Source organism: Heloderma suspectum, chromosome 5 (genome assembly GCF_057233095.1).
Source record: "Heloderma suspectum isolate Gila_16-S chromosome 5, 16-S_ref, whole genome shotgun sequence".
Lineage (NCBI taxonomy): Eukaryota > Metazoa > Chordata > Lepidosauria > Squamata > Helodermatidae > Heloderma > Heloderma suspectum.
Genome location: NC_139462.1, coordinates 191219845 through 191246169, shown reverse-complemented (window position 1 = coordinate 191246169; position 26325 = coordinate 191219845). Strand labels below are relative to the sequence as shown.

General features: G+C 49.1%; 1 protein-coding gene across 1 annotated transcript; it reads right to left on the bottom strand.

The window, feature by feature from the left end:
* Positions 1–13111: 13111 nt before the first annotated feature.
* On the bottom strand, positions 13112–18175 carry DLX5 (distal-less homeobox 5). Its single transcript, XM_084860461.1, has 3 exons — positions 17762–18175; positions 15530–15714; positions 13112–13913 (listed from the first exon to the last, which is right to left on the bottom strand). Exons 1-3 carry the CDS (start codon positions 18123–18125, stop codon positions 13590–13592), a joined length of 873 nt encoding a protein of 290 aa, XP_084716587.1. The 5' UTR covers positions 18126–18175; the 3' UTR covers positions 13112–13589.
* Between the last annotated feature and the right edge of the window lie 8150 nt (positions 18176–26325).

Sequence of the window (26325 nt, the reverse complement as noted above, 5' to 3'; positions counted from 1 at the left end):
ATGGGCCAAGAGAAACAGCTTCCTGCAGAAGCCGCGTCTCCAGCAGGGCTTCGCCAAGGGGGCCGGCTCGCGGAGCTCCGGGTGGATGTGGAGTGTGTGGCGAGGGAGACGGACTGGGGCGGGCGGCTTTGCCTTTGCCTTTCCTTTAACCTCAGCGATTGATCTTGAGCAGAAAAGAGACCATTTGCGTTTGTGGCCCACGTCAGATGCTCCTCTTTGGGATATTTCCATTGGGACTCGGAGGCACCAAACCTCTCTGGGAGTACAAGTCAAAGCAAAAAAATTTACAGACTTTTCCCACCAGTCCACGCAGCAACTTTAAAAAAAGAACTTGTTTAATGAAAAAGAAGCTAAGGAAGCTATCCTATTTTTATTAACTAAAGCGAGAATAAGATTGGAAGGGTGCTGGGGGGGGGCGGGGGCGGGCGGGGGGACGTTTGGTTTTTGTTTGTTTGTTTGTTTCTTTTAAAGGGAGAAGAAAACACCATTTGGAAAAAGAAAACACAGTTGCGGGGAGGGAAACTTTTCTAATTCAGTTAGAACACTCTCACGAAGCAAAATCTGCATGCTTTCTCAGAGAGCAACTGACAGCGGTGAGGGCGAATCCACTGGTCCGTCTGTTTCTCTCTCCCCCACCTCAGTAAGCCACCCGTAGCTAACTAGGCCACCTGAAACTGACCAAACTGACCACACTCTCCTGCCCATGCCCCATTGGAATGAATGGGAGCCCTCCGCTTGCGCAGCCCTCGTATGTTTCAGTGAGGCTGATAGAGAACTTCCCCTGTGGATTATGTCCCAAGAGGAAGAGAACCAGAGGAAGTAAACCTGCTTAACCAAACAAAACCACACCCGATCCTAAGGCTACCCCCCCCCCCGCCCCGCCGCCTCTTCTCCGTGATCTGCGGCACGCTCTCGGTCTCTCAGCTACCGAGCAATCTTGTTGTACATATTGTTGAATTTTAGTTGTACATATACTTTGTATGTTTTGTCTCCTTTCATATATAGAGTAAAAGCCACAAAACGTCCAAGAGTCCTGCCTTTCTCTCTGTTTTGAAAATAGTCTTTCTCCCTTGCCTTCCCAACCTCCCAGTTTTAAAGAGAGAGGGTGAGAGATTAAATACCCCAACCCTAACCACAGTAACTTGGTATTTGCTCATCGTTTCAGTAAATGTGCCTAGGATTGCAGCCTCGCAGTACCAATGACTTCAGCAGGCCTGCTCTAAAGTGAATGTGTTCCGGATGTGCTGCCTATCTTAAGATCTAAGTAGACAGACTATAGTAGAAAGATTCATATTCGAAGTTAAGGAAAAGGACGTGTGTGTGTGTGTGTGTGTGTGTGGGCGCGCGTGCGCGCACATGCTTATCTATGTCTATCCACGTAGCAGGTGGTGGTCAGTGATAGAGAGATGGATATTATGTAACTCACACACACACACACACACCCCAGTCATAAAATCGTGCCTGTTTTGTGACTGTCTACCTACCTAATCAGTAAAAAGTATACTTCCTAAAGGAGACTCGTCTTGATCCACACCTGGTGGATTTAAACCGATTTGCACCCTCCGAAGACAACTGAAAGGGATCCTTTCTCCCTTATCTGCCCGGCAAAGCGAATTCGAATTCTTGATTTTGAAAACGTCGCAGAATTTTCTTTCAGTCTCGACATCAGTATCATGAAAGCTGTCTCCTCCTCAGCCGATCTCAGGGCTGCCGGAAGCAGATCCAGCAAAAGCCTGAGAGGTTGCCTGCCTTTGTATGTGGGGTGGGTGTTGCCGATGTGCTTGATTCCCCCCACCCCACCCCCAGGCAGACAACTGGAGCTGCCTAATGTTGTACAGGGCTCTGCGAGAGCTCTCTGCTACACAAAATGCCGTGTCCAGGGCGCATGATATCCCTTCCTAGGCTGTGCAAAGGCGAGAAATCATAAAACATGAAAAGCCCCTTTCGTCACACAAGCAGGATGCCCCATACTGCGAGAATTAATGGCTAGAGCCCTGGGCATCCTTCAAATTATGAACCTTGAAACCACTGAGCCATTTATCAGAAGTCAATGGAGATCCTCAGAGTCCCCATATAATGACAGCTACATGCAGTCGTGCAAAAGGACAGTCACTATAATTAGACACAAAAGCCAAGACTACTTACCAATATACCAGCGCCGGTTTTTTGTTGAGCAACTTCCACGCTCAGTCAGTCTTCAGAATGGCTTAAAACCGATCAAGTCTTGTCATTTTCTACCATTCGCATTGTTACATTAGGAGCGGAAAAAAATGTTTTCTTTTCTTTCTCTCCCCCCCTCCCCATTCCTACTGTGAAACTTTGGGTTCAGCTCTCCCCAGGTTCAATTGTGAACAAAGCCCCCAGCTGCAGCGCCATCCAATTTGAAGCAGACATTGGGGACAATTTAAGGTTTTTATCCATAAGAAGGTTTTTTCCCCCATTCTCTTAAATGCAGCCATAATTAGAGTAATTTTTCATGTAGCCCGCTGATTACAGCGTTTTTACCGTCAAAGATAATTACCTGTAATTTTCTTCCACTTTTAATACTAAAAAGCCATCTTTATTTAGATTCAGGAACAGGAAAGGCGAAACAAAAGAGGGAAATTATTCTGTTATTCATACACAAATTGCAGAGATGTAGGACCTAAAATTGAAAATTAACCAAAATTATAATGCTAGGAAGAATGGAAGAGGCTTCTGAGGTACAGCTGGTTGTGGGGTTCACTGAATTATTCAGATTCGTGTTAGAGAGGGAAAGCTATCATACATTTAAACCAAGGGTAGCCTTCCTTTTGTGGAGGAGCCAGTCCCCAAAGGTTTCCTGATGAAAGACAATCCCCCAAACCAGTTGAACCACAGGAAAATGGGGATGCTAAAAGCGAAGCCACAATCCATTCAGTACGACTAAAGACCCCAATTCTCAGCAAGCTTTCTAGAAGTGAGCGCCACTAAGAGGAACAGGCCTTACTGCTAAGTAAGTAAATGTGACTCTAGGATCAGGGTGGTGTAGGAATGTAGGTCTCAACCTACTGAAATGAGTGGTAAAACTCCCATGAATTTTAATGATATTGGACTGTAGCTTAAATCTGCATCATTCTTAGTATTTCTTGTGTGTGTGTGTGTGTGTGTGTGGGGTTAACTGGGTTCTGGAGCTGGCTGTTTGATCCATTCATCCTCATACATACTCCCCCACTCTCAAGAACAGCTTGTCTCAAGCCTCCCCACTCCCCCCCCCCACACACACACACAATGCAGCAGAACATCCTGGATGCATATTCACTTTTTCCTGGTTTCCTCATCTATTTTCTCTGAAGCTCGTTGGCTTTATCCACTTGACTTTGCCACAAACGTCCAGTTCTTGGATAGGGTACATAGGAATGGAAAGGGATGGGCAGTTGTACTCACCTTCCCTCCACCACCACCCCATTTGTTGCTTTAAGTGTATTTAGTCGTTAAACCTGGAAGTATGATGTATTCATTTTTTTAAAAAGGGACAATTAGATGATCAGGACTGCTTAAAAAAGAAAAGGAAAAAATGCTGCAGCAACGAGCTTTTGCAGCCGCGGGGCTGGTGAGCCTTTACGACCTGAAAGGATTACCTGAGGGCCGCTAATGAAGAGAGACAGAGACAGATCCCAGATCACGAAACAGCGTCATCTATAGATAGATCCGGGACAATTCTGCCATTCAGAATTTAGGGCTTCTGAAAAACTGGGTTTCTCTTAGCTGTTCATGATCAACAACCTCTTCATAACATATCACATATGACACAAATACCTCCCTTATTCCTCCGAAGTCCCACCAAGTTCTCGACTCTGTTACCAATAGTGGCAAAACAATACGATTGTAATAACTAGGAAGGGGCACCTGGAAATGTGATCAGGGAGAAAACGCTTTTGGGAAGTGCGGGGGAGGGGGGGTCACCTTCCCTTGAAATCGAAAGCGAAACGCCCTTGCGGATCCGGATTCTTCCTAAGTAATCGGCATCTCAAAAAGCCACCCACCGACTTCAGGCAGAAGTCAAGGGGCGTGTGGGGGGGGAGAGGTTCTGAAGCAGAACAGGGAGAGAAGCCCACTTAATCCAGCCAAGCCCCAAAGACTTCGTCACTCTGATTAAGCAAACCGGGACTGAAGCTTCTTGACAACCTCCGATTCTCCACAAGCTTGCTGAAAAGTGGTCTCCAATAGACGGTGGAGGGAATATGGTGTGGAAAGACTTGTCGCTGGCCAGACCAGAACCAGCACGGCCCATTGAAAGAAATGAGGTGTATATTTATTTCCTATACAAACGCTCCGGATAGGAGAGTAAATGCACACAGAAAAGTAGAATAGGTATTTTCGAGGTTACAAGTCAGTCCAAGGGTGTCGTAGCTGATCATTTTGAAAAGAGGTTGTCCGGCCGGGCCTCCTTGAGCCTAAGTAAATTTAACCTGGTAAAAGCCCAGTGGAGTTTACAGCCCGATTGTAGGCATGCGTGCCACGAAATGTCCTATTAAACTCAGTGGGATTTACTCCTAAGGAAGTATGCATCCATAGTGTTGCAACCATAGGAAAGCTACAACACAGACGCACAGACACACACCAGCTCACACGGTGGTTTAGACCATTTACAGGCAATAAGATTACTCTGGGTTGGACCATCTCGTAACACAGGTCTAGAATGTAAAACTCCAGGAGTAACTGGACGGAAGTGAAGTTACCGCTTAGAAATTCCTTCCGAGATGACACTTCATTGATGTTGACAACACAGAGATCGCCCCCCACCCCACCCCTTACCCGGTCCGTTGTGAGACAACCCCCCTCTCAATGCCTCCCCCGCCCCCGGCCCCACTTTTTCTGAGCCTCTGAATGAGTCATTGAACATGAAAATGTCGGGTAAACGGGATGGCGAAAAGAGATCGGAATTCCGGAGCCACCCACCTAGCCCAGAGAGCCCAGAAGAAGGTTAGCAGGCAGGCAGGCAGGCAAACAAACAAAGAAACAAACGAACACTCTTGGTCTAGTAAGAAAGACTGAGAAATCGTCAAGAGGAGATTTTAAAACAAATTAAAAAAATAAAACCAACCATCATTAAATAGTGAGGACCTTACAGCTGAAAGGATATGCGGAAGTAGAGGAGATTTAAAACAACCCCCCCCCCACCCAACCCAACCCAAACCAAAACTTACCCCCGTGCAAATCTGTTAAGCAGAGATGAGGGTCTAAAGAAATCTATAGTGAAGAGAGCAGTAGAGAATATTTTTCTGAGTCCCAGGGCAGAAGCTCTTTCTCTATATTCTTGGTTGACTGAGCATATCCAGGTGTGAAATTGTTTGCACACCCCAGCACCTCTTATATTGCCAGCAAAATTAGCTGTTATTACTGTCACTGTTTAGTGATGGTTAGCTTGATAAAAAAAAAACCCTGCTGTAATCAAGACCTGGCGCATCTTTGCAAATTACAGATAATTGTAAACGTCCAGATTATGATAATAGCATCCTAATCCAGCCTGCAATATAATTATTACAGAGTGTTACATCTGAAACTGTCCAGTAGGGCTAATTCGGCCATTATTTAGACCTTTTTTTCCCTCTCTCTCTCTCTCTCTCTCTCCTCCTCCACTACAAATGGGTTGCTGAGCTGAAAATGTACGATTGTAATTTCACGGGGCACTCAATGAGTAATGATAGAGGAAGGGGGGGGTACAAAAGTGAAATGTGAACAGGAGCGATCAAATCAAAATCTGGAGGACAAAAAAAGAAAAGAAAAAGAAGGAAGGGGGGAATAAAAAGAAAAAGAAAGGAGTCTGGGTTGATTGGGGGGGGGATAAGAAGAGCGGGAATTAAGAACAGAGCAAATCAGGGAGCTGGAGTGTTACGTGTCCTCCAAAGCTCCTCGGCGAGCGAGGGAGGCTTTGTTGTGTATTCCAGAGTTGCTGTTGGTGCTGCTGCGCTGCTGCCGGCCCTGCGTTCTGGGCGCGTGCGCGTGAAAGCTTCGTTCCGCGATCCGCTCATCCCTCGTTCGCTGCAGCAGCCGGAGATGCCCAAGAAGGAGAAACAGGCCCCGAGCCCTCTTCTTCCCCTGGGAAGCGAGTGGGCAAAGGCAGAGAGGCCATTGGCAGGCTGCGACTGAATCATACCCGGTGAAACCCAGTGCTGTTTTGACCTTCATTGAGAAAAGCGTAAGAGCAGTACCTCAGCTGGGTCATTTTAGACTCTGGACTGCACCGTCGTATGCCCTCCACCCCTCTCTCTGGCTCGCAATGGGTATTGCCTCTCTCGCTTCCACACTCGATAAACCAGCCTTGCTGAGTTTGCTCGCCCTTCTCTGTCTCCCGCCCGCACCCCCTCATTCCGTGGAGCGGGGGCCCCTTGATATCTGCCTCCTAAGTCCTGCCCTAACGGCACCGCTCAGACCAAGGCTCTATCTAGCCCAGCATCTTGTCTCCAGCAGTGGACAGCCAGAGGCTTCCGGGGAAACCCACAAGCAGGACACTTGGTTGGTTTGTTTATTAAATTAATTTACCGCCCAACTGGCAGAGGCTCTCGGGGAGGTTTACAATTATTAGAACAACAAATAAACAATAAAATGCATGAAGCAATAGTCCCCTGTCCCACAGCTGTTTGGCTCCAGCACCTGTACTTCAGAGGTAGACTCTCTAAAATAGAGACTCCAGCTAGCTTTCATAGATTGCCATAAATTCCAACAGACCTTTCCCGTTGCTTTCAATTGATTTATAACCAGACCCTAACCACGTCGAATGCTGCGAGCCATCTGTTTCAAAGCGGCTGTTTTCCAGGAAAGCATGCCTAGGAGGGTCTCAACCTTACTCCCAAGTACAGTTTAGGATCAGGTTTTGGACCTCGGAGGTTGTAGGCTTCGTTAAAAAAAAACCCACCACATTTATTTGAATAGCAGTATCGATTGTTGTCCTTGAATATGCTGCTATTCTTACAGAGCCAACCCGAATTTCCTTGCACTCTGTCTCCACCTACCAAAGACTGGTGTTTTTTCTTTCTTTCGCAGTCTCCTGTTGGACAAGCCCTTGGGAACCCAAAAGGCAATTAGCTGGGCAAGGTCTTAATTGCAATCAATTAAACAAAGCAGCCCGCAGAAGATTAACGCTCTCATCAATTGTCTCTGATGTTTGGTAAATGATGCACAATGCAAGGACTTACTTTAGCTGTTCGAACCATCAAAGGAGGCACTTGATATAACCACTCACTCTTGTACATATTCACACACACGCATACTACCGCGATCCTAAGCCACGTCTACTTGGGAACAGCTTGATTTAAATCAATGGCAACGTTATTAGTACGTTGGAAATCGGGGTGACAGACTCACTTCTTGCTCCTAAGCAGGTTGCTAGGAAGGTCTCCGAATAACCAAGTCAAGGTCTCCAAATAACCTATTCGGGGTTTAAAGCTGACCTGAGCAGCGTTACTAGATGGAAGTAAATACCACTGAAATCAAGAGGACTTTCCAAGCAAATACAGGCTGATAGTGGTGACGGGCATGAGGTTAAATGAAGCAGGAACCTGTCTCAGAAGAACTTGGAATCGTGGACTTGTGGCCTTATCTGAACAGCAGCATTCTGGAATGAAGCTGCGGGAGAGATTCAAGGGTCTGGGCTTTCGGGATCTGCATTTGAGGCAAAGAATCACTGTTCTCTCTTCCACCGCCCCGTCCCCTTGCTTTCCAAGTTCGGTAGGGACTGTAGTGGCCCCCAAGAGAGAAAACGCTTTCACGGGGGTGGGGGAAAACCTGTGGCCCTCTAGCTGTTGTTGGACTACAACTCACATCAGCCACGATAGCCAGTGGTAATCCAGCAACACCTGGAGAGCCACCCCTGCACGACCAGCTCCTTGGATCTCTTCCATGTGCGTGGACTCCAAATGCCAGGCTGGCCTGTGTTCCTCTTTCCAGGCCTTTTTTGAGCTGCCCTCGTTCTCCGACCGGGAGGGGGTTATTCTTTGAAGGTTTTATGTTAAGAGCTGAGAGCGAAGGGGATCACATAGAAGAAAGAGCACGTCAACTGCAGGAGACGGGGCCCGAGCAATCCTATGCAGGGCTACTCAGAAGCAAGACCCACTGAATTCAATAGGACTTGCTCCCAACTAAGGATTTCCTGGGCTGCACCAAAGGGACATCAGAAACTGAAGCGCAGCAGTGGCCCTGGATGGAGATGTCGGAGGCCAGAGCTGGTTTTCCGGGTGTTTCCACCGGTACTTTCTCTCTAGCTTCCCCACCCCCCCTTGCTCCGATGAGGCTCAACAGAGTGAAGGGTGTGTGTGTGTGTGTGTTTGAAAAAGAAACAAACCACACATCAGAGAGCCCCGTATTGTAGACCACGAAGCTTGGAAAGTGGCAGGCTGCAGCCTGAGCTTTTGCGCAGAGAAGGCGCGTTAAGGTGTTTTCATTTGGTTAAATGGTCGTCGCATCTGGCATTTGGTGGTTTAATATAAAAGCTCCTTTCGGGATGGGGATCGGACTCCAGAAGACTTGCATAGGTTGGGGCAGATATTCAACGCCTTAAAAAAAATAAAATCATTGATCTGTGACGCGCGCGCGCGCACACACACAGACACACACACACAGGGGCCTCCATCTTCGTTGTTCAGGAATGACCCACAAAGCAGGTTATTGCATGAATGCAGGTACCGCAAGGATGGCTGCCTGCGGAAAAAGATTTCTCCACCTCCACCACCACCACCGGTGACTTTGCCAAAGTGAAATGACAATCTCTATCATTCTACATACCACCCCACCCCCACGACCCCACCCCGCCGCCCTGGAGGAGGGGAAATGATGTGTGAGGTTCTTGCCTCTATATCCTTACAGTTCTGGGGCCCCAAATGTCCACGTAAAGAGGAGCAGCACCGGGTGATTCCGACCCTGCAGAACTCTGTTGTAGAGGGGACGGGAATAGATCCCGAGCGAGCAATTCTCCAAAACCTCAATCCAGTGAAAACGGGCTTATTGGTGTCGAACCGTTTCTGACTGTTATTTGTTAAAGACACCCCCACCCACCCCCATCGAAGCAAGTCCACTTCTGGAGCTCAATACAGCGTCCGACCAACCCAAAGACGTCGTTTTAGCTGCCCTCCTGGATGAAACTGCCTGTTTCTCTAGCTGGGTATACGGGGAGCATATTGGGCATGAGGTTTAATTAGGATCTACCATGGCGAGGAGGAGGAGGAAGCGGTGGAGGGAGGGGAGGAAGAAAAGGTGACACAAAAGACAAGGAAGAGTTGTAAAGGAGACTCACAGAAGCTCTTTCTCCGTGACCGGAGCTTTAGGGGGAGAGGCGGCAGAAGAGGCGATCGCAGAGAGAAAGGGCAAAGTTGGTACGTGCATGCGATTGTGTGTGTGTGAGAGAGAGACAGAGACAGAGAGAATGAGAAGCAGATTAACTCTACAGCAGCTACCCTCAACCTGGCGTCTTTCAGACGTGTCGGGCTACAGTTCCCACCACCCTGGGCATCCTCTTGGGGATGATAGGAGTTGTAGCGACTAAGACATCTGGAGACGCCAGGTGGGTGGGTGGGGGGCGGGGAAGGCGGCTCTCCAGGATCCAGAAATAATTTTTTTTGTCCTGCCACTTGAACTCCCCCAGCTCGGTCCCTTGAAGGCCACCGCGAAGCGAAAGAGGCTCCCGGATCCAAGCGCCTCGGCCGCGTGGAGGCGGGCCGTGCCGAGAGCGCGCGTGACCTCGCCTCGGCTTTGCCCAGGGAGAGCGCGGCGGCGAGCAGGGTGGAGAATGCGCCTGTGGGTGGCTGGGTGGGTGAACTTCTGGGTGGAGCGCGAGCCCAGAAGAACCAGATCAAGGCAGGCGAAGCTTGCGGGCTGCGCGCTCTCTCCGGTCTGTGTCCCTCTCGCGGGGCCTTGTGGCTCAGCCCTGGAGCCATTCGGCACCCGCAGGAATGCGGCTCCTCTCGGATCTCCACCTCGCCCCCACCCCTCGCCCGCCCCCGGCGGCTGCCCCAGCGTCACTTGGAAGGGGCGGCGAGGAGGGAAGGGGCGGCGTGTGGTGGGGGGAGAAACACACTCTTTAAAAGGTTAAGCAGTGGAGGCTGGTGGGTCCCATGTCAGGGGGCGGTGAATCTGCTCCGGTTTCCAGTCGGAACCAGCCAGAACTCTAAAGGAGCTTCGCTCCTTTAGAGTTCTGACTGGTTCTGACTGAAACCTGGAGCTGATTCACCGCCCCCTGACATGGGACCCACCAACCTCCACTGAGGTCGAGTCTACCCAGGACAGTTGGTTGAACCTTTTTGCTAGCGGTGGCGCAATGGACCAGTCCCCCTCGCCCTGAAAAACATTGTCTCCGTCCCGGCTCCTCGGAGGGAGGGATATTCTATGAACGCATCCTCAGCAACATATAACATAATATACGGTTAGGGTATCGTGCTGTATATTTCCTTTATGTCCATCGGAACAATAAACTATGGGAGATCAGTATGGGGGCTGGGCTAGACAAGGCAGGACTAGGCAACTGGGAGAGTTCAGTTTCTTTTAGGCAACCCCCCACTTAACGCTCGCATTGTCCGCCATCAGGGAGGAGACGAAATCATAAGGGCTAGCGCCACTCTTAGATAGAAGGGGGCGGAGCAGAAATCAAATCTTAGACAGGAGAAGGGGGCGGAGCAGAAAGAGCCGTCGGTACAGAAACCAACCGGCGAAGTGCAGGACGGTCTTGTTGGGGGAGGTGCTCCCTTGAATCGCAAACTAGACAATCTCAAACAAAACGTAAGCAAGCACCAAGGGCAAAATAGACCAGACTGCCCCCGGCCAAAAAAAGGTGTGTGTGTGTGTGTGTGGGGGGGGTCTTTTACATCGCACTATAAAAATGATTACATCCTAGGTAGAAGACACGCCTACATTTTTCTAAAGATCCCCCAACCCCCATCCCCCGGGGTATCACACATTCAGGTTATAATACAGTCGAGCAAAGCACATTTTAAAAAGACAAATACAGAGCGGAGGAGAGCGTCTTTCCAATAGAATTTTCTACTGGAAGACAGAAAGAAAGAATTCCAAGCCATTCGAAGGGATATTTTAATGGAAAGTAGGCCACAGAACAGGCCAGGGTTGAACAAGTTTAGAAATAGGGGAATCCCCTAACGCTTAACAGATCAAACGCTGCAGAAGATATACCTGTTAGATATACCTGCAGAAGATATACCTGTTCTGCAAAATACCCACAGAAGGAACAACAAAAAGAGTGCGTGAGTGATTGAACAAATGCATATTGAAGGTGGTGGGGATGAGGACAATACAGTGAGACATCCTGTGTATGGCTTCCTCCATTTACATGCGCGCACGCGCACACACACACCAGGAAAGTTCGAAAAGAGCAAAGATCTAGTTCTGTTTTTATACATTAATCATCATCATCATCAAATACTATTCTTCCAAACCTGTTACAAAACAACCAGGCTTAGCTCCTCTTAATTAGAAAGAAAGAGAGAAAGAACAAAAACTGAAAAGAAAGAAGGAAAGACAGCGGGTGGGAGGGATCAAGGGCGAGAGATTAGAGGCAGGTAAATTTGCTCGCGGCTATAAAGCGTGCCTTTTCAGGTTTTGCCTCCCAATCCTGAAACATCTCTTACTGAACTCCTCAGATGACAGAATGTAATTTTTATTTTTTTAATTGTTCCCCCCCCTCCCAATCCTCTGTTAAAAAACAACAAAAAAGGTACCACCACCAAAACCAAAAACCAACTCTCTGTCACATGTATTGCTGCAATTTTACCTCGATAGTTACCGCACGGGAGGTTTCGGAGGAGCGCGAAGGGAGGCGAAATGTAAATAAAACACGCGCACACCCACACGCGCGCACACACTTTTCATACGTGGAGCCTTTCTAAACCCGCTCTTCCAAAAGGAGCGAGTTGAACCCAAACGTGATTAAAGAAAGACCAATACATTTGAACGAAGGAGCGGGGTGGGAAAGGGAAAAGAAAAGAGAGGGGTTTCTTTGTATGCAGCACCAAGTAGAGCTCGCATTCTGTGGAAGAAAACCTCGCCATCTTCCTTACGTAGATCCCTGGGCATCTTGCGCACCTCGCGTGGCCCCGGACACAGACCATGCGGCGCTCACATGGCCTCACGCGAACCCTCTCACTCGCCACGTCCCCCCCCCCCCCGCCTCTGATGGTTCGTCCAGAATTTAATTTAGGCCTTGGTGGTGTTGGGGGGAGGGGGGCGGAAGAGAAGGAGGCCTTCAATCAGGAGGAGGAAAAGACAACGATCGCGTTGCCTGCAAGGTTCTACGTTTAATCGAAGGGTCCGCTTTCTAGAGCGCCTTTGTTTTCGACCCAGAGAAAGGAGAAGAGAGGGCCGCCCGACCCGCAGTCCCATTGGAAGAGGCTGTGCTGTTTTGGGGCTCCTTTCGGAGGAAATGTAATTTGTCTAATTAGTTGGCGGGATCCCGGATTTCTCTAGGATAATTGCTTTTATCCTAGGGTTCAGGGGGCAGAGAGAAGCACGAAGAGACACAGGGCGATTTCTCTGCTCCTACTCAGGCGTGCATTTGTCCCCCCCCCCCGCCACTTTCCTCCACGTTTGCCTCCCTTCCCACCATCTTTTTAGGTCATTTTCCTTGGAAAGTTACTCTCCTCGTTAAAGGCCTGGGATGGATGCTTTAAAAAGAGGCACCACCCCGCCCCCATCCTTAACAGAGGTCCTCTCCCGCAAGTCTGTACAACCCCTTAGCTCTTCGAATAGCCTTTCCGAGACAACCTGCGAATGTTTGCGTGGAGGGGAGGGCAATAAATTATAGGTCTTACCCCCACGTAAGTGTACATAGGACTATATAGCTCAAAATAAGCCACGGTGCAATTAGAGTCTGGTTTTAAGAGTCATCGGAGCAGCCCCCTCTTTAGACTGTGAACTGCATTACATCACTTACTTCAGAATGTGGTAAGTCAGCCCTGATGCATTTCGGGGCCCCTCCTGCACAATGGGCCCTGGACACCAGCCCTGACGGTACCACTGAAAATAACACATCGAAAAGGCGGAGGGGACTAGAAAAAAGAAGCAGAAGTTTCACTCATCCGCCCTTTTTACTCCCCTTTGACAACCAGAAGAGGGAACCTTTTGGAAACATGTCCTTTTCTTTTCCTGTTCTCATGGTGGAAATAATTTTATTTATTCAGAATATACAGTTTAATTCCTCTATCTACACATATGTACAGGGTTAAAATGACATTGAAAAAAAGTCTCTGGAAAAAAGTTGAGGTCATAAGATTTCAAGGCACCTTTGAAAGTGTCCACAGTTGCTGGGGGTGGGGGTGGGGGAGAGGAAGCAACAACCCCGAAATACAACAATAATAACCCCAAAGTCCGTCTGCTTTTTTAAAAAGAAAAAGAAAAAAAAACGGGGGAATTTCCTTTGAAATGCAATAAGTTACATGCACAAGCTTTACACATTTCATCCTGTATAGTTTCCTTTCCCTTAAAAATAAAAAACCAACCAAAAAAGTCCCCCATATGCATTTTTCCTGTATGAACAAAACGCCAGAGTGAGTCCAAGAAGAAGAAGAAGAAGAAAGATCAAGGGCAGAAGGAACGATAGTTTTTTGTTTTGCTTTTAAAGGCAACCTATTCTAGTAGATTGTCCCAGAAGCCAAAGCTAAGGGGTGCTGTAGAGAACCGTGCTGCAAGTGGCCACTGAGGGCGTTACCGCCGGAATACCAGGAAGAGGGGTTCTCCAGATAGGTGGAGGCGGGGGATGGATTGGAGTTCGCCCCATGAGCGTGGGGGTGGTGGCTGAGAGATCTGGCGGTGCCCTGCGGTTCCCACACCGCGGGAGACTGCGGAGAGTTACAAGCCATGGGGTCGCTGGCGCTGGGGCTGTGTTCCGGGGGCATCTCGCCGTTTTTCATGATCTTCTTGATTTTGGATCTTTTGTTCTGAAACCAGATTTTCACCTAAAAGGAGGAGGAAGAAGATGATGATCCGAATGGATGATAAGAAAGGACTTCATCAACTAGCTTTGTAAAAAACAAACAAACAAACAAACAAACAACAAAATACATTGCCGGTCTCTAAACGCATTGACCTCGCCTGATTTCAATCTAACACGCGTGTCTACTCAGAAGTAAGTCCCATCGCGTTCAACGAGGTTTACTTCCAGGAAAGTTTGCAGAGGATTGCCAGCCTTACTTCCGAAGTAAACGGCCTTAGGATCTCAACCGGACTACACCATGGGTTGCATCCAATGTTAGTCTTACTTAGAGTAGACCCATCAAAATGAATTGGAGTCAAGTTAAATTAACGTTGGAAATAACTCGTTGGCTACAACCCCATGATTCTATGCAAGTTCTGTGGATGCAAGTCCATCTGCGGTCAATAATGTTTAGTCCCAAGTAAATTCTTTCCGTGGAAATCATTGGGGCTTTCTTCCGAGTAAGGCTGTAACCTTAAACACACTGAACCTTACGTCTGCGTTCAAGGGTAAAAGCTGGGACATAGAAATAAAATCCGAAGACTGAAGTGACACTCACTAAATGGTCCTGAGCACACATACACGCGACTACCAAGACTCCCGACGACCAGTTAGCCCCCGCAATTGCTCAACTATTTTCAGCTCCCATCTTGCTCGAGTGTTAGATCTTGCGTCTCTTGGGCCACCAGATATTACAAGGGCAGAATCAGGGCCCCGATCGCGCTAAAACACCGCCATCCCCATTTCTCTTATCTAGTTATTTTGCACAGGAGGCCTTTCGCACCCTGCGGTGGTTGCCTAAGAAAGAAGAAACCAGCCGGAACAAAGGCGGAAAACCGAGAGCCTCGCGTACCTCGCCGCTTGAGTCCATCTCTCAGCGAAAAGGAGCACACATTACGGCGAACAGCAGCAGCCCCCAGTCCAGTCCCGGCATAATTCTCGGACCAGCACCACCTCCCGGGGCCCAGCTGTATCTTACAAGCTCAGAACGCAGAAGATCCACCCACGTGCAGTTGCTTTCCCTTCCTCCCTCTTTTGTGCAACAAGATCGAAAAGCCTGAAGGCAGACTTAAGAACAAAACAAAACTCTGCCCACGCTAAACGCATTTGGAATTAAGCCGGAGTGCACTCGCCTCGTACCTACGCGGGAGGAAGTGAACGACGAGGCAGACTTCAAATTCTCGCCCCGATCCTAAGTACGTTGCCCATGCCCCCATCCCAAGGAGATCTGGTTTATTTCAACCGACACGGCTTTGAAATCATAACCTAGATTTACATGGAAGTTAAATGCCTCTGCAGTCTTGCCAAGGGAAGGGCTAAAGTGGAGAAGAATTTAAAAACACCCCACGAAATATAAACCCCTTCGTCGTGGGCCCTTCTGGCCTTAAGAAACACGAAAGGGGAAGGAAAGAAAGAAAGAAAGAACCTGATTTCTAAAACAGAAATAAACAAGCCACTTTAGGAGCAGAATTTAGGCCCTTCGAGTAGGGTGGATGGAAAACGATCGGGACGCATTTCTACGCCCGCGCGGAGAGGACGCAAAGGCTGCGTTTCGGTTTGCCAAGGCGGCGGACGGATCCCCACGCCGCGCGGCCTTACCTGTGTTTGTGTGAGGCCTAAAGACGCAGCCAGCTCGGCTCTTTCGGGTAGGGCTAAATACTGTGTTTTCTGGAACCTCCTCTGTAAGGCCGCCAGCTGAAAACTGGAGTAAATAGTCCTTGGTTTGCGAACTTTCTTTGGTTTTCCGTTCACCATCCTCACCTCGGGCTCAGCCACTTCTTTTTCTGAATAATTGAGGGGCGGGGGGGAGAGAAGGAAAATAAGTTTAGGGCGAAGAAGAGGACGCCAGCCCCAAATACAGGAACCCCAAACCAGGTGGATAGGGCAGGAGCTAACCTGCTGACCCCGACTTGGCAGCAGCCAAGTTTACAAACAAACGCGCGATGTTTGGTCTGCGGAGACCCTGGAAAATTGGAAGGGGGAGGGGGGATTGACAAGGCAGAAATCGTCATCTTGTCAATTTCTTACCGAGGAAAGAAGATGGTGGGGGTTGGGAATTTAAGCAGCATCCTGCTTCCTACTGAAATACGACTGTACGTTTTTGTCCCAAAGGGTCATTTATTTGGCCAGTCGTTTTAGTGAAAGAGGGAGGAGACGACAGTGGGGACCCAGGTTAGTTTTCAAAATGTCATCTTCCAGTAATTAAAAACAACAACGAAGTTGCCGGTGTTCCCAGCCACACTTCATTGTCTATGGATTTTTCATCCACACGGAAAGACACGCGCCCCTTCTCTCTCCCTCCCCCCGTACCCCCACCCCCACCCCACCTTCCTCTCTCTTTCTCTCTCCATTTGGATCGGGGTTTCAGGAATTCAGGGCAACTCAGACTCCAGAGGCTGGGTTAAACGCAATGTTGAGGTCTAGAGAGTTCAAAGCCCCCCCCCCCCCCGCGCGCAAAAGCGGTTCCCCTCCATTTCAGTCGAAAGTAGCCAAATCCGGCCCAGACAGTGAGCCGATTATACAGAATAATCTTGCCGCCGATCGGTCGGTCGGGTGGGGGGGGGGGGAGGAGGAGGCTGGGGAGGTGGAGGAAGGGAAAGAGCGGCATAGATGCTTCTGGCTGCTTTTACAAATACTTAACGCGCCACTGGCGTTTTTCCTCCCTTTCGATGAGAGCGCGCGGCGAACAACCCATTTCATGAAATAAACAGTAGAAGAACCAGTGTTGTGAAAGGGGCAAGCGGTGTGTATGTGTGTGTGTGTGTGGGGGGGGGAAAGCAAAATTGTGACTGTGTGACTGTGTGTCTACGTAGTACACACACACACACACACACTATAGTATATAGTACATATTACATAGGGAAGTCTCCAGTTTTGCAGACTGCCAAACTGGAGAATTCAAAATAAAAACGTGTGAAGTATCGAAGACGTGAGCGGCTGGTTCAACAGAAATTGCTCCGGGATCGCATCGGCTTGGTGACAAGAGTGTGTTACAACGGTTGTACGTGTGTAGGAGGGGAGAACTGAGCGGCCTCCGGTATAGCTCTGATTTTTCCTGACTTTGGTTCCCGAGAGAAGCCACAAGGAAACAGCTTGACCGCGCTTCTCTCTGTGTGGGATTCGTACCTCATGCCAATGTAGAAGTTAATATTAGCACACTTCTCCAGGCGAGGGGTTTTTTTTTTGGGGGGGGGGAGAAAGAGAGAAGGCATGAGATCAAATCCTATCCTTCTCCTCCCCTCGCACTCCCCCCCAAACTCGGCCTGTTCTCTCGCAGAGAATTAGGAAAACAGGGCGACATTTTCCAGTACTTTGCAACTACAGCGTCGGATGTGCGCGCGCGTGTGTTCTTACAAATCTGGCTAGTATCTATACTCGCCCTCCGACGACTTACTGTTGTTCTTTATTGCTGCAGCAGGGGAAGGAGGCGCCTCAGAGGTGCCCCTCTGTCCACATTCCTAATATGCTGCCTTCCAATTTGTAGTTGGGGACAACAAAGAATCCGGATCGAATTCTTTTCCTCTCCCCGTCTGTCTCTCTCCCCCCCCCCCCCCGCCTCTCATTTCGCTTGGGAGCGAGAGTTTGCGACACCCGCAGGCGGAACATTCTTCTCCACCCAGAACTCCGGATCAAAGGGGGGGAGGGCGGGATTGAGCGCGCACACAGGGACGGGATAGGGGGTGAGGGTGTCTGAAACTGCATCCCCACTGGAAGGATCCACGGCGATCCACGCTCCCCGAGATCCCCCATAACGCGCTTTCGCACGTCCACGCGCGCTCGCGCCCTGCCCGCGCCGCCACCGTCGCTGCCCTCGCCCCCGCCGCCCCTCACCTGGCTGGCTGGCGGCGCTTGGCGCTCTGTTGTACGCCCCGCTGTACTGGTGATAAGGGCTGGCGTAGCCGTAGTCGGCGTAGGCTTTGGCCGGGTAGCTCGCGGCCGTCCCGTTCATGCCCTGGTACTGGTACTGGTACGGGTGGAGCGTCTTGCCGTAGGACGCCGAAGAAGGCGAGCAATAGCCGTGCGGGGCCCCTCCGGGCGAGCTGTAATAGTCGGGGTCCGTCGCCGAGGACTCGGGCAAAGTGGGCGACTCCTGGGGCGGGTGGTGCATGGTGGCGGCCGCCGCAGTCGCCTGAAAAGGAGGCTGGAAATCGCCGGATCGGATGGCTGGGACTCTTCTATCAAACACCCCCGTCATACTCGGGAGGCGGGCGGGCGAGCGGCTCGGTCTTCTAGGCAGCCATGGCGGGGGGGGGGGGGAGGGAGGGAGGGAGGAGGAGGAAGAGGCGGCGGCGGCGGCGCGGCGGCGGCGGCGGGGAGCTCGCTAGGGCTGGTTCTGGCTCTGGCAGACTGCTAGCAGGGAGCGTAGAGGCTTGGTTAAATCCTTAATTGCGCTCTTACGCACAGCGGGGTGGATCGGGTTCCATTGGCCGAGCAATCAGGAGCAGCGACACCCTAACTCGTCCAACTAGTTTAGCACAACAAAGCTCTCTGGGCTTTTTTTTTTTTTTTTAAAGTTCCATTCAAGCTCCCTTAAAAAAGAACGAAAGAAAGAAAAATAAAGAAAGAGGAATATGACCGGCACCATTATCTCGGGGTTCTCTCGCCTCTAGCCAGTCGGGGGAAACGGCGGGGGGGGGGGGGGACCGTCCAGTTTTTTTTTTTGCAATACACAGACGGCGATGATGGTGATAAAAATAGCGTTTTAGAGGCGAAGTGGCTCTCCCCACCAACGTTTGAACGCTTGTCCCCCGTGTTTCGAGATCAATATATGCAGCTAAGGCTGGAGAGAGAAGAGGGCTGACTCCAGTGCTGTTGGAGATTCAGAGCCACACGCCTCAGACAACCAGAGTCTCTCTGTTAGGCGATTCTTGGAGACTGTTAAATGGAGGTTCTTTAATGGTTCAAAAAGCAAAGCAGCGCTGTAAGTCTTCCAGTCATGCAGATGCCAGGGTGTAACGGCTGGATGTAGAACGGAGACAGACCTGAATTCAGCCCCCCACCCCCCTTGGTCATGAGTGGCCTTGGACAAGACTCTGACCCTGATCCTCAGCGTTCCTGTCTGCAAAATGGGGATAACTGCGAGAATAAATAGATCAAGAATTTCGTAATCGAATGCTCGGGATTCAGCCACACTGGAGTCTTCGGCACACTTACTCCGGATTTCAACAACTTAATTCGGAGTAATCTTTCTAAAGTACGGGAACTATTTTGAAATAAAATATCAAGGGCTACATGGAGACTGTTTTCTTAACGGAGTACTAAACTATATTAGCCTGTGATTTAAAATGCGATGTGCGCATCCCATGCACATTGACTTGAAAGTAAGCGCCATTTGCTTCAGAGGGACTTAGTCTTGAGTAAACATCCACAGTCATGGGACCCGGTTGCTCGGGACGTCTTTTTTCGCCCCCCCTCCCCCAATATATCATCCCCGGAATGTTGGGTAACAGTGTGTGTGTGTGTGTGTGTGTGTGTGTGTTTGGGTGCTATATTATTTCTTCAATACGAAGAGAGGTGCGGAGGTGAAGAGAAGATATCCAGCGACTGACTTCTGTTTATAAATAACCGCCCCCGCGCCCACTTCTGCCACATAATTGCCAGTCTTGGTACACTGATCCAAGCTTGGAAGATACTCCGACGCACCAACGCCCCCGCCCCCAAGTGAAACGCACAATTCTGCAAGCCATCGTTCACAATGGCTTGCAGAATTGCTGATCTGCTCAAGATTGGGCATGAAAGACGCTTTTGCGTGTGTATGTGTGTGACTGAGAAACACGTAGAATCGACGTTTTGACGCCTCCTCTCCCAATATTCTTGCCTCCCTCCAATATCACCCATCCTTTGGGGCTGCCAGTCACTACTACTGCTGCTACTATTACTGCTATTCCTCCTCCCCCCTATCTAAGGAAGCCTCCCTCAGCCTGGGGCCCTGCAAATGACTCGGACTACAACTCCCATCACCCCCAGCTTGCATGACCCCAGGAAATCTCTACGTTCACCCAGGGTAACAGTCTCCCCGCTGAATCCCATCCCTCTGTTAGGATCGGGATGCCTGGCTCAGGTTGCCGTCCTAGTTGGGTGGAAGGATCCTCGAAATCGGTGGAACGGACGTCCGAACGACCCGGGTGCGCAGCCCAGCCGACGCCTAGGCAATCTCTGCCTTCAAGACGAGGATGCCTAACAAAGCAGGCACAGCGAGAACTATTATGGCAGTCGAAAACCCCTGTACGAACCTTCGGGGTATCTCTTGTCCAGCTCCAAATACCCTCCCCCCCCCAAAAAAAGTGCTTGTACGGTGTGGGCGGAGAGGAGGAGGTCGAAATGGAGGGGTTGTTACTAGACCTCAGGCAAACAAATCCAAGGCTGTTGTTCGGTGGCCTGGAGCTGCAGATTTTTCTCCAGGCTGTTTACTCTCCAGATTTAGACTGTTTGCTTTCTGAAGATCGTGTAGGCAGCAGGGTAAAGCCCCGCTCTTCGCCACTCTGCCGTGTGGACCTGAGAGCGGGATGGTTTGTTTTGGAAACGGCCATCAAAGCTCTGATAAAATCGCATTAAGCAAATCCGGTTAATTAGAGGAATCACTTTATCTAAATCAATGGCCAAAAACACCCTTTAGAATAAACACGCCGCCAAAAACCTGCTGATGGTGGGAGCAGGGCCCGTTTACGACCGGCCTAGTGATGAAGGTGAGGCGGAGGTTATTAAGATGTCCACTTCACACCCCTTTAGTCGGAAAGGCAGGGCTTTTAACGGTGTGTGTGTGAGAGAGACGGAGAGAGAGGTCGGGGAAACCGCTAATGCCATAAACCATGTTGAAGTGTATTTTAACAGCCCGGTACAGAACAGAACTGGAGATGGTGGATTCTTTGGCCTTCATAGAACCGGGATATTCTGTCAGATGTGTTGAATTCACCATCCCCGACTTTTCCCAGACCATTAAGAACATAAGAAGAGCCCTGCTGGGTCAACGCAAGGGTCCATCTCCTCCAGCATTCCGTTCACACAGTGGCCAAGCAGCTGCCCAGGGGAAACCCACAAGCAGGACACGAGTGCAACAGCACCCTCCCGCCCATGTTCCCCAGCAACTGGTGTACATGAGCTTACTGCCTCTGGTACTGGAGGTAGCACAGAGCCATCAGGACTAGTAGCCCCTGACCGCCTTCTCCTCCAGGTATTTCTCTCCTCCCGCCCCTTAAAGCCATCCAAATTGGTGGCCGTCACTACGTCTGAGGTAGCGAATTTCAGGGGCACTCGTTCAGCGTGCTTAACACGTCAGTCCCAGCCCTGGCCATGGCAGAAGCGAGGCTGCAATCCTAAACACGCTTCCTACCGGAGTGCAAGTTCCATCTGATACAATGGGGATAACTTCCAAGTAACGTCGGTTTGGGTTGCGCTGCGTGGGGTTAGAGCCGCATCAGTTCTCTACCTCAGAAGAGAATTGACTCTGGATTAAACCGGTGAAAAGGAGTGGATCGTCCGCAGCCAGTTCGGTTTAGGTGCCTATGTAGTCGTTTAGGACAATCTGGGTCTGAAGCTGCATTGGACGGGATTTGTGTGTCGTGATGAGACAGACCAAGTTTGATTTGGTAGTTATTTGAAATTAAGGGCCCAAAACACGATCTTGTTTTCCAACAGCAACAACAACAACAACAACAATAATAGCAGGAGCAAATATTTGTTATGGCGCTGGTGGATCTGACACGGGGAATTCAGCCTTTTCGGAGGATCTTCTCCTGTTCCATCTCCTCCCAGCCCCAACCCGATTTCTGGACTCTCTCGTTTGCTTTACTCGGTGGTTTATATTTGGCACATCCGGAGCGGAGAGTCCAGGGAGTTCTCAGTAAGAAAGCCGGAGCCCGTTTGGTCTTGCACAATCCGCTCATTGTTTAGGGCTCGGGGATCCGGGGCGGGGGGACGGGGGCTGCTGGCTGAAGTGGTCACGGCAGGAGTCTGTGGCGGCGGCACTCTGGCCTGGAAAAGCATTCAAATAAACCCCAACCCATGTTCTGCTGAGTTTGTAATTTGCCTTGTTGGAGCAGCAGCCTCTGTTGCTACAAATAAGGATCCTGCTTGGGACAGGAAGGAACCTCAGTGCCATCCCAACGGCATGACACGTAGGAAGAATGGGAGTCATTCTTTCTTTCTCTTTTTCCTTTTTTAAAAAATAATATTTATTTTCAGCATCACCCAACGCTGCACAAGGACAAGGAGGAGATGGCTGAAGTCTTTACTAAGAGTGCCATCTTGTGGCTCAGGGGCGTATTGCTTCACACAGGCTTTGCAGAAGGACCGGAAGTCGGGAGTAAAGGAAGTCGTTGGTTAAGGTAGCTGATTCTGCTTTATCCGGTGGCAGGTGCACCTGTTGACGGTCTGGTTAGGGACGGGACCTCATGCAAGTACACAGACAAAAACACATGGAAGGTCATGGAAGGCCTTTCAACGGTGCCTCTTTCCAAAGGGTTGGTGCTTAGAGTGTTGGACCTTGGGAGACCTGGATTCTAGTCCCGACTTGGCAGTGAAGTTCCCTGGGTGACTTTGGGCCAGGCACTGACTCTCAGCCTAACCTACCTTGCAGGGTGGTTGTGAGGATAAGATGGAGAGGAGGAGGAGGATCATGTAAGCCGCCTTGGGTTCCTTGCAAGGGGAAAACGGGCAGGATACAAACGTCCCAGTCTTTTAGCTCTGCTGTAATAAATCCGTATTTTAACTCTCTGCATTGCTGCTAGGTTTTATTCTGGTTGTACTTTTATACTGTGGTTTTAAACTTTCATATTTCATATTGTTTTTATATTGTTTTATGCTGTATCTTGTAGTTTTAATTTTTGTGAACCACCCAGAGAGCTTTGGCTACTGGACAGTATAGACATGAAATAAATGAAAATGAAATGAATGAATGAAATAGATAAAGAAATACTATCCAATAGCACCAATGAAAATGTGCACCAGCTTGAGTTCTGTTATGGAAGAAAGACATGACATAAATGCACTAAATAAATATACATAATAAAAATGTTGCAGTGTCCCGTGCTGCTGTTCAAGGGTCCAGCCACACTGTACCTATCCACCATGACCCCGCTGTATTTTCCCTTCCACCTGCAACATTCAGTCAGTATTCAGTGGAGGCTGGAGGCTCCGGTGTCAGCGGGGCAGTGAATCTGCTCTGGGTTTCAGCTGGAACCAGTCAGAACCCTAAAGGAACTATTCAAGGTGCAAAGCACCTTGAAGATCTCCTTTAGAGTTGTGGCTGGCTCCAACTGAAATCTGGAGTGGATTTACCTGTCAATATTCTGTGGCCACTGAGCATGACCAATCCACATTGGGTGTTTTTTGCTTCCTTCCAACCCTGTTAGAATTCTTTTTAATTCCTAAAGAATTTTTGTACTTCTGCAAACCTTGGGATTCCCCCAGACCTGCTGCTACCTCCCTCTCCTGTGCAGTGATGCCATTTAGGTGAAATAAACAACTGCACTCACAGCCTGGATGTTAGAAATAGAAGGGATGGTGATGATGAATGATGGTTTGCCAACTGCCTACAGCATCTTACTGACTTACATAGGGAAAAAGTAGACAGGTCCCTGCCCCCAAAGAGCTTACAGTCTAAATACATCATGGAGAGAAAATAGAGGACGGGGAGGGGAAGAAAGGAAGAATGCAGGTGAATGTAATTAGACCTATTTAAAGCCTTTTTGTAGTTGGGACTGAAGAGTAAGACAGGGTTCCCTAGCATTTGGGGGCTTGTGGGCACATTTGGAAATTTGAAACACAGTCATAGACACCACCACAAAATGGCTGTCGTGGAGGTGTGGCTAGTCCCCAAATGGCTGCTGTGAGTACCTGACTAGTCACAAAGGGCAAGTAATGTGCTCAAGAAACTGATTTCTAGAGAAAGGAAAAGAAGAGGGCACGCCAGCTGGAGGTTGGCACTTTGCTTTCCAGGCTGCCCAACAGCTCAAGGTTTGTTTGTTGTTATTTTAATTAAAAAAAAAAAAGCAGGAGTAAGGGCCTCGGTGGGCAACAAGGGAGGTGGCCAGGGCTGGTGCGTGGCACATGCAGCACCTTGCTGGCAACCCCAGATTAAGAGGATACACCCAAAGCCATGTGGAAACAGTGGGTTTGAGAATGATATGAAAGAAGGGGGAGATGTGGCACCGCCTACATCAGGGATGGAGAATTATAATTGGGTGGGGGGCTAGAGCACCCACACCCAGTCCTCTGTAGGCCTAATGACATCAGGAGGTCATGGCTATAGCCTCTGAGTTAATTTGGTCCTCAGACAAAGCACTTCCTGGAGTTTCTCCAGCCGGTGCTTCAGTTAGGGACTCAGAGTTGCCTGCCCTGCGCCTTCCCCTGCCCTGACCAAGGTGCTGGATGGAGGAGCACTCCTCCACCATGTGTTTTGTGGGCTGCAGCTTCACTGCACATGGGTTCCCCAGCTATGAAAAGCCCATGTACAGCAAAGCTGCCCCAGCCAAGGGACTGGGTAGAGGAGTGCTCCCTGACCCAGGGCCTTGGCTGAGGTGGCTTCATTTGCACTGCACTTTCCCCCACTGGGTGGATGTGAGGTGGGAGAATCTCTTAGCAAACCATTTGCCCTCCCCATTGGGATGTCCAGTGGCACACGAAGGGAATCCTTACTGTTATCTCCAATTGTTGACTGGAGATAACAGCAGGGTCTCCTCTCTCCACTTGTCCTGAAGGGGACTTGGGGAAAGGGAGCAGAGCTTGCGGGAGGGGTTGTGCCTCAGTTGAGGCTTTGTGGACTGGATGGACCAGACTGGTGGGCCAAATTGGTCCACAGGCTCCCCATCTCAGCTCAGAACAAACACACAAGGTGCAAAAGGCCTAACAGAACTTCACTAAACCAATAAGAGAATTCATATATAATGTTTATAAATGAAGCACTTGATGGTACAAAACCAAGTATAGCAATGTCGTAACAACCATATCAGTCATATCAGTCTATGGAACCCCAGTATATTCCCATTTCAACTGTACATAGTCTTCATCAGAACTCCTATAGACAATTCTTAGGATATATAACACACCCTAATAACAAACTCTAATAACTGGTATCGTTGAAAGATTGTCTCACTTTCTGAACATATAGTTTTCCCAGTGGTATGCTGGTCAATAAGGCAAAATAGCCAATTATCTTTATAGGTTGAGAGTGAAATAGTTCATCTAGGAGAAAACTCCAATACTGTGTGGGAAGTAGAAATTCATAAATTGCAGTGAATTTTCACTGGGTTTTCTCCAACTCATTCTTCCCAAAATGTGGTAGTACTCCAGGAACCAGTCACCAAACAAAAGATAAATGCTGCCATAGCAGTCTGTAGTTATGTATCCTAAGAATTGTCTATAGGAGTTCTGAAGAAGACTATGTATAGTTGAAATGGGAATATATCAGACATTGAAGAATGATATTGGTATAATTGTTTGTGTACCATCAAGTGCTTCATTTATAAACATTGTATACAAATTATCTTAGTGGTCTAGTGTAGTTCTGTTAGGTCTCTTGCACCTTCTGTGTTTGTTCTGAGCTGTTATTGGGTCAGAGGAGTCATGAGAGTGGAGGTGGTCCACCCCCTTGCTGGCTTGGTCCAGGGGGACAATTTGGCCTGACCAAAAGTGGTTGCCCATCCCTGCTCCAGACCCTTGAGAGGAACCAATAAAACAGGCAGGATCCACAAACATAAAACTTTCAATTAGTATGGAAAATGACCTTTCCCAAATGGAACTTACTCATGAATAAACATTATAGAAGGAGTTTGGCCATGGGGGAAGGGCATTACTGGAGAATTATCAGGAGCTGCTAGATCTGGTGTGGTGAACTACTGATTTGCAGGTGGCAGCTTCTCAATGAAGCATCTTCAAGCCCTGGATTGACTTGACCCATCTGGGCTTTACCTCCTGTTCCAGATGAGCCTTGTTTGAGCAACAAGGTCTTCCTGAATCCAGGTGTGTTCCTGTATCCTTGGTTCCAGACTTCTGGCTTGCTCCTCAATCTTGCCCTTCAGGTTTGTCCTTCAGTCTTGACTTGCTCCTTGGCCTGTCCCATGGCTTCTAGTTCCCAACCCACCTCAGACTGATGCCCACCATCCAGCCATGATAAGGATATAGTGCTAGATTAATTGCTGTGTGGAACCTCTCTGTTTAATTCCATTTCCAGTCTGCATCCATAGGTGGAAGCTAACATCCATATCTCAGTAGCCATTGTATTTGGCTATTGGGCAGTATAGAAATGCAATAAATAAAATAAATAAATAATAAATTTGACAAAATACCTTGGTTGCATCTTTACTTGCTTCAGATATCATTGCATGCTTCAGGCCAATAAAAACACAGGGAATAACTCTTTATCCTGCCAGATCTTCTAATTTTTAATAACGTCTTCC

Excerpts from the sequence above, each read along its gene's own strand:
- DLX5 (XM_084860461.1), bottom strand. The coding sequence starts at position 18,125 with ATGACGGGGGTGTTTGATAGAAGAGTCCCAGCCATCCGATCCGGCGAT. Across the intron at positions 15,715-17,761 it reads AAGCGCCGCCAGCCAGCCAG|AAAAAGAAGTGGCTGAGCCC; the intron begins GTGAGGGGCGGC and ends TCAATTATTCAG. Across the intron at positions 13,914-15,529 it reads TAGGCCTCACACAAACACAG|GTGAAAATCTGGTTTCAGAA; the intron begins GTAAGGCCGCGC and ends TCCTCCTTTTAG.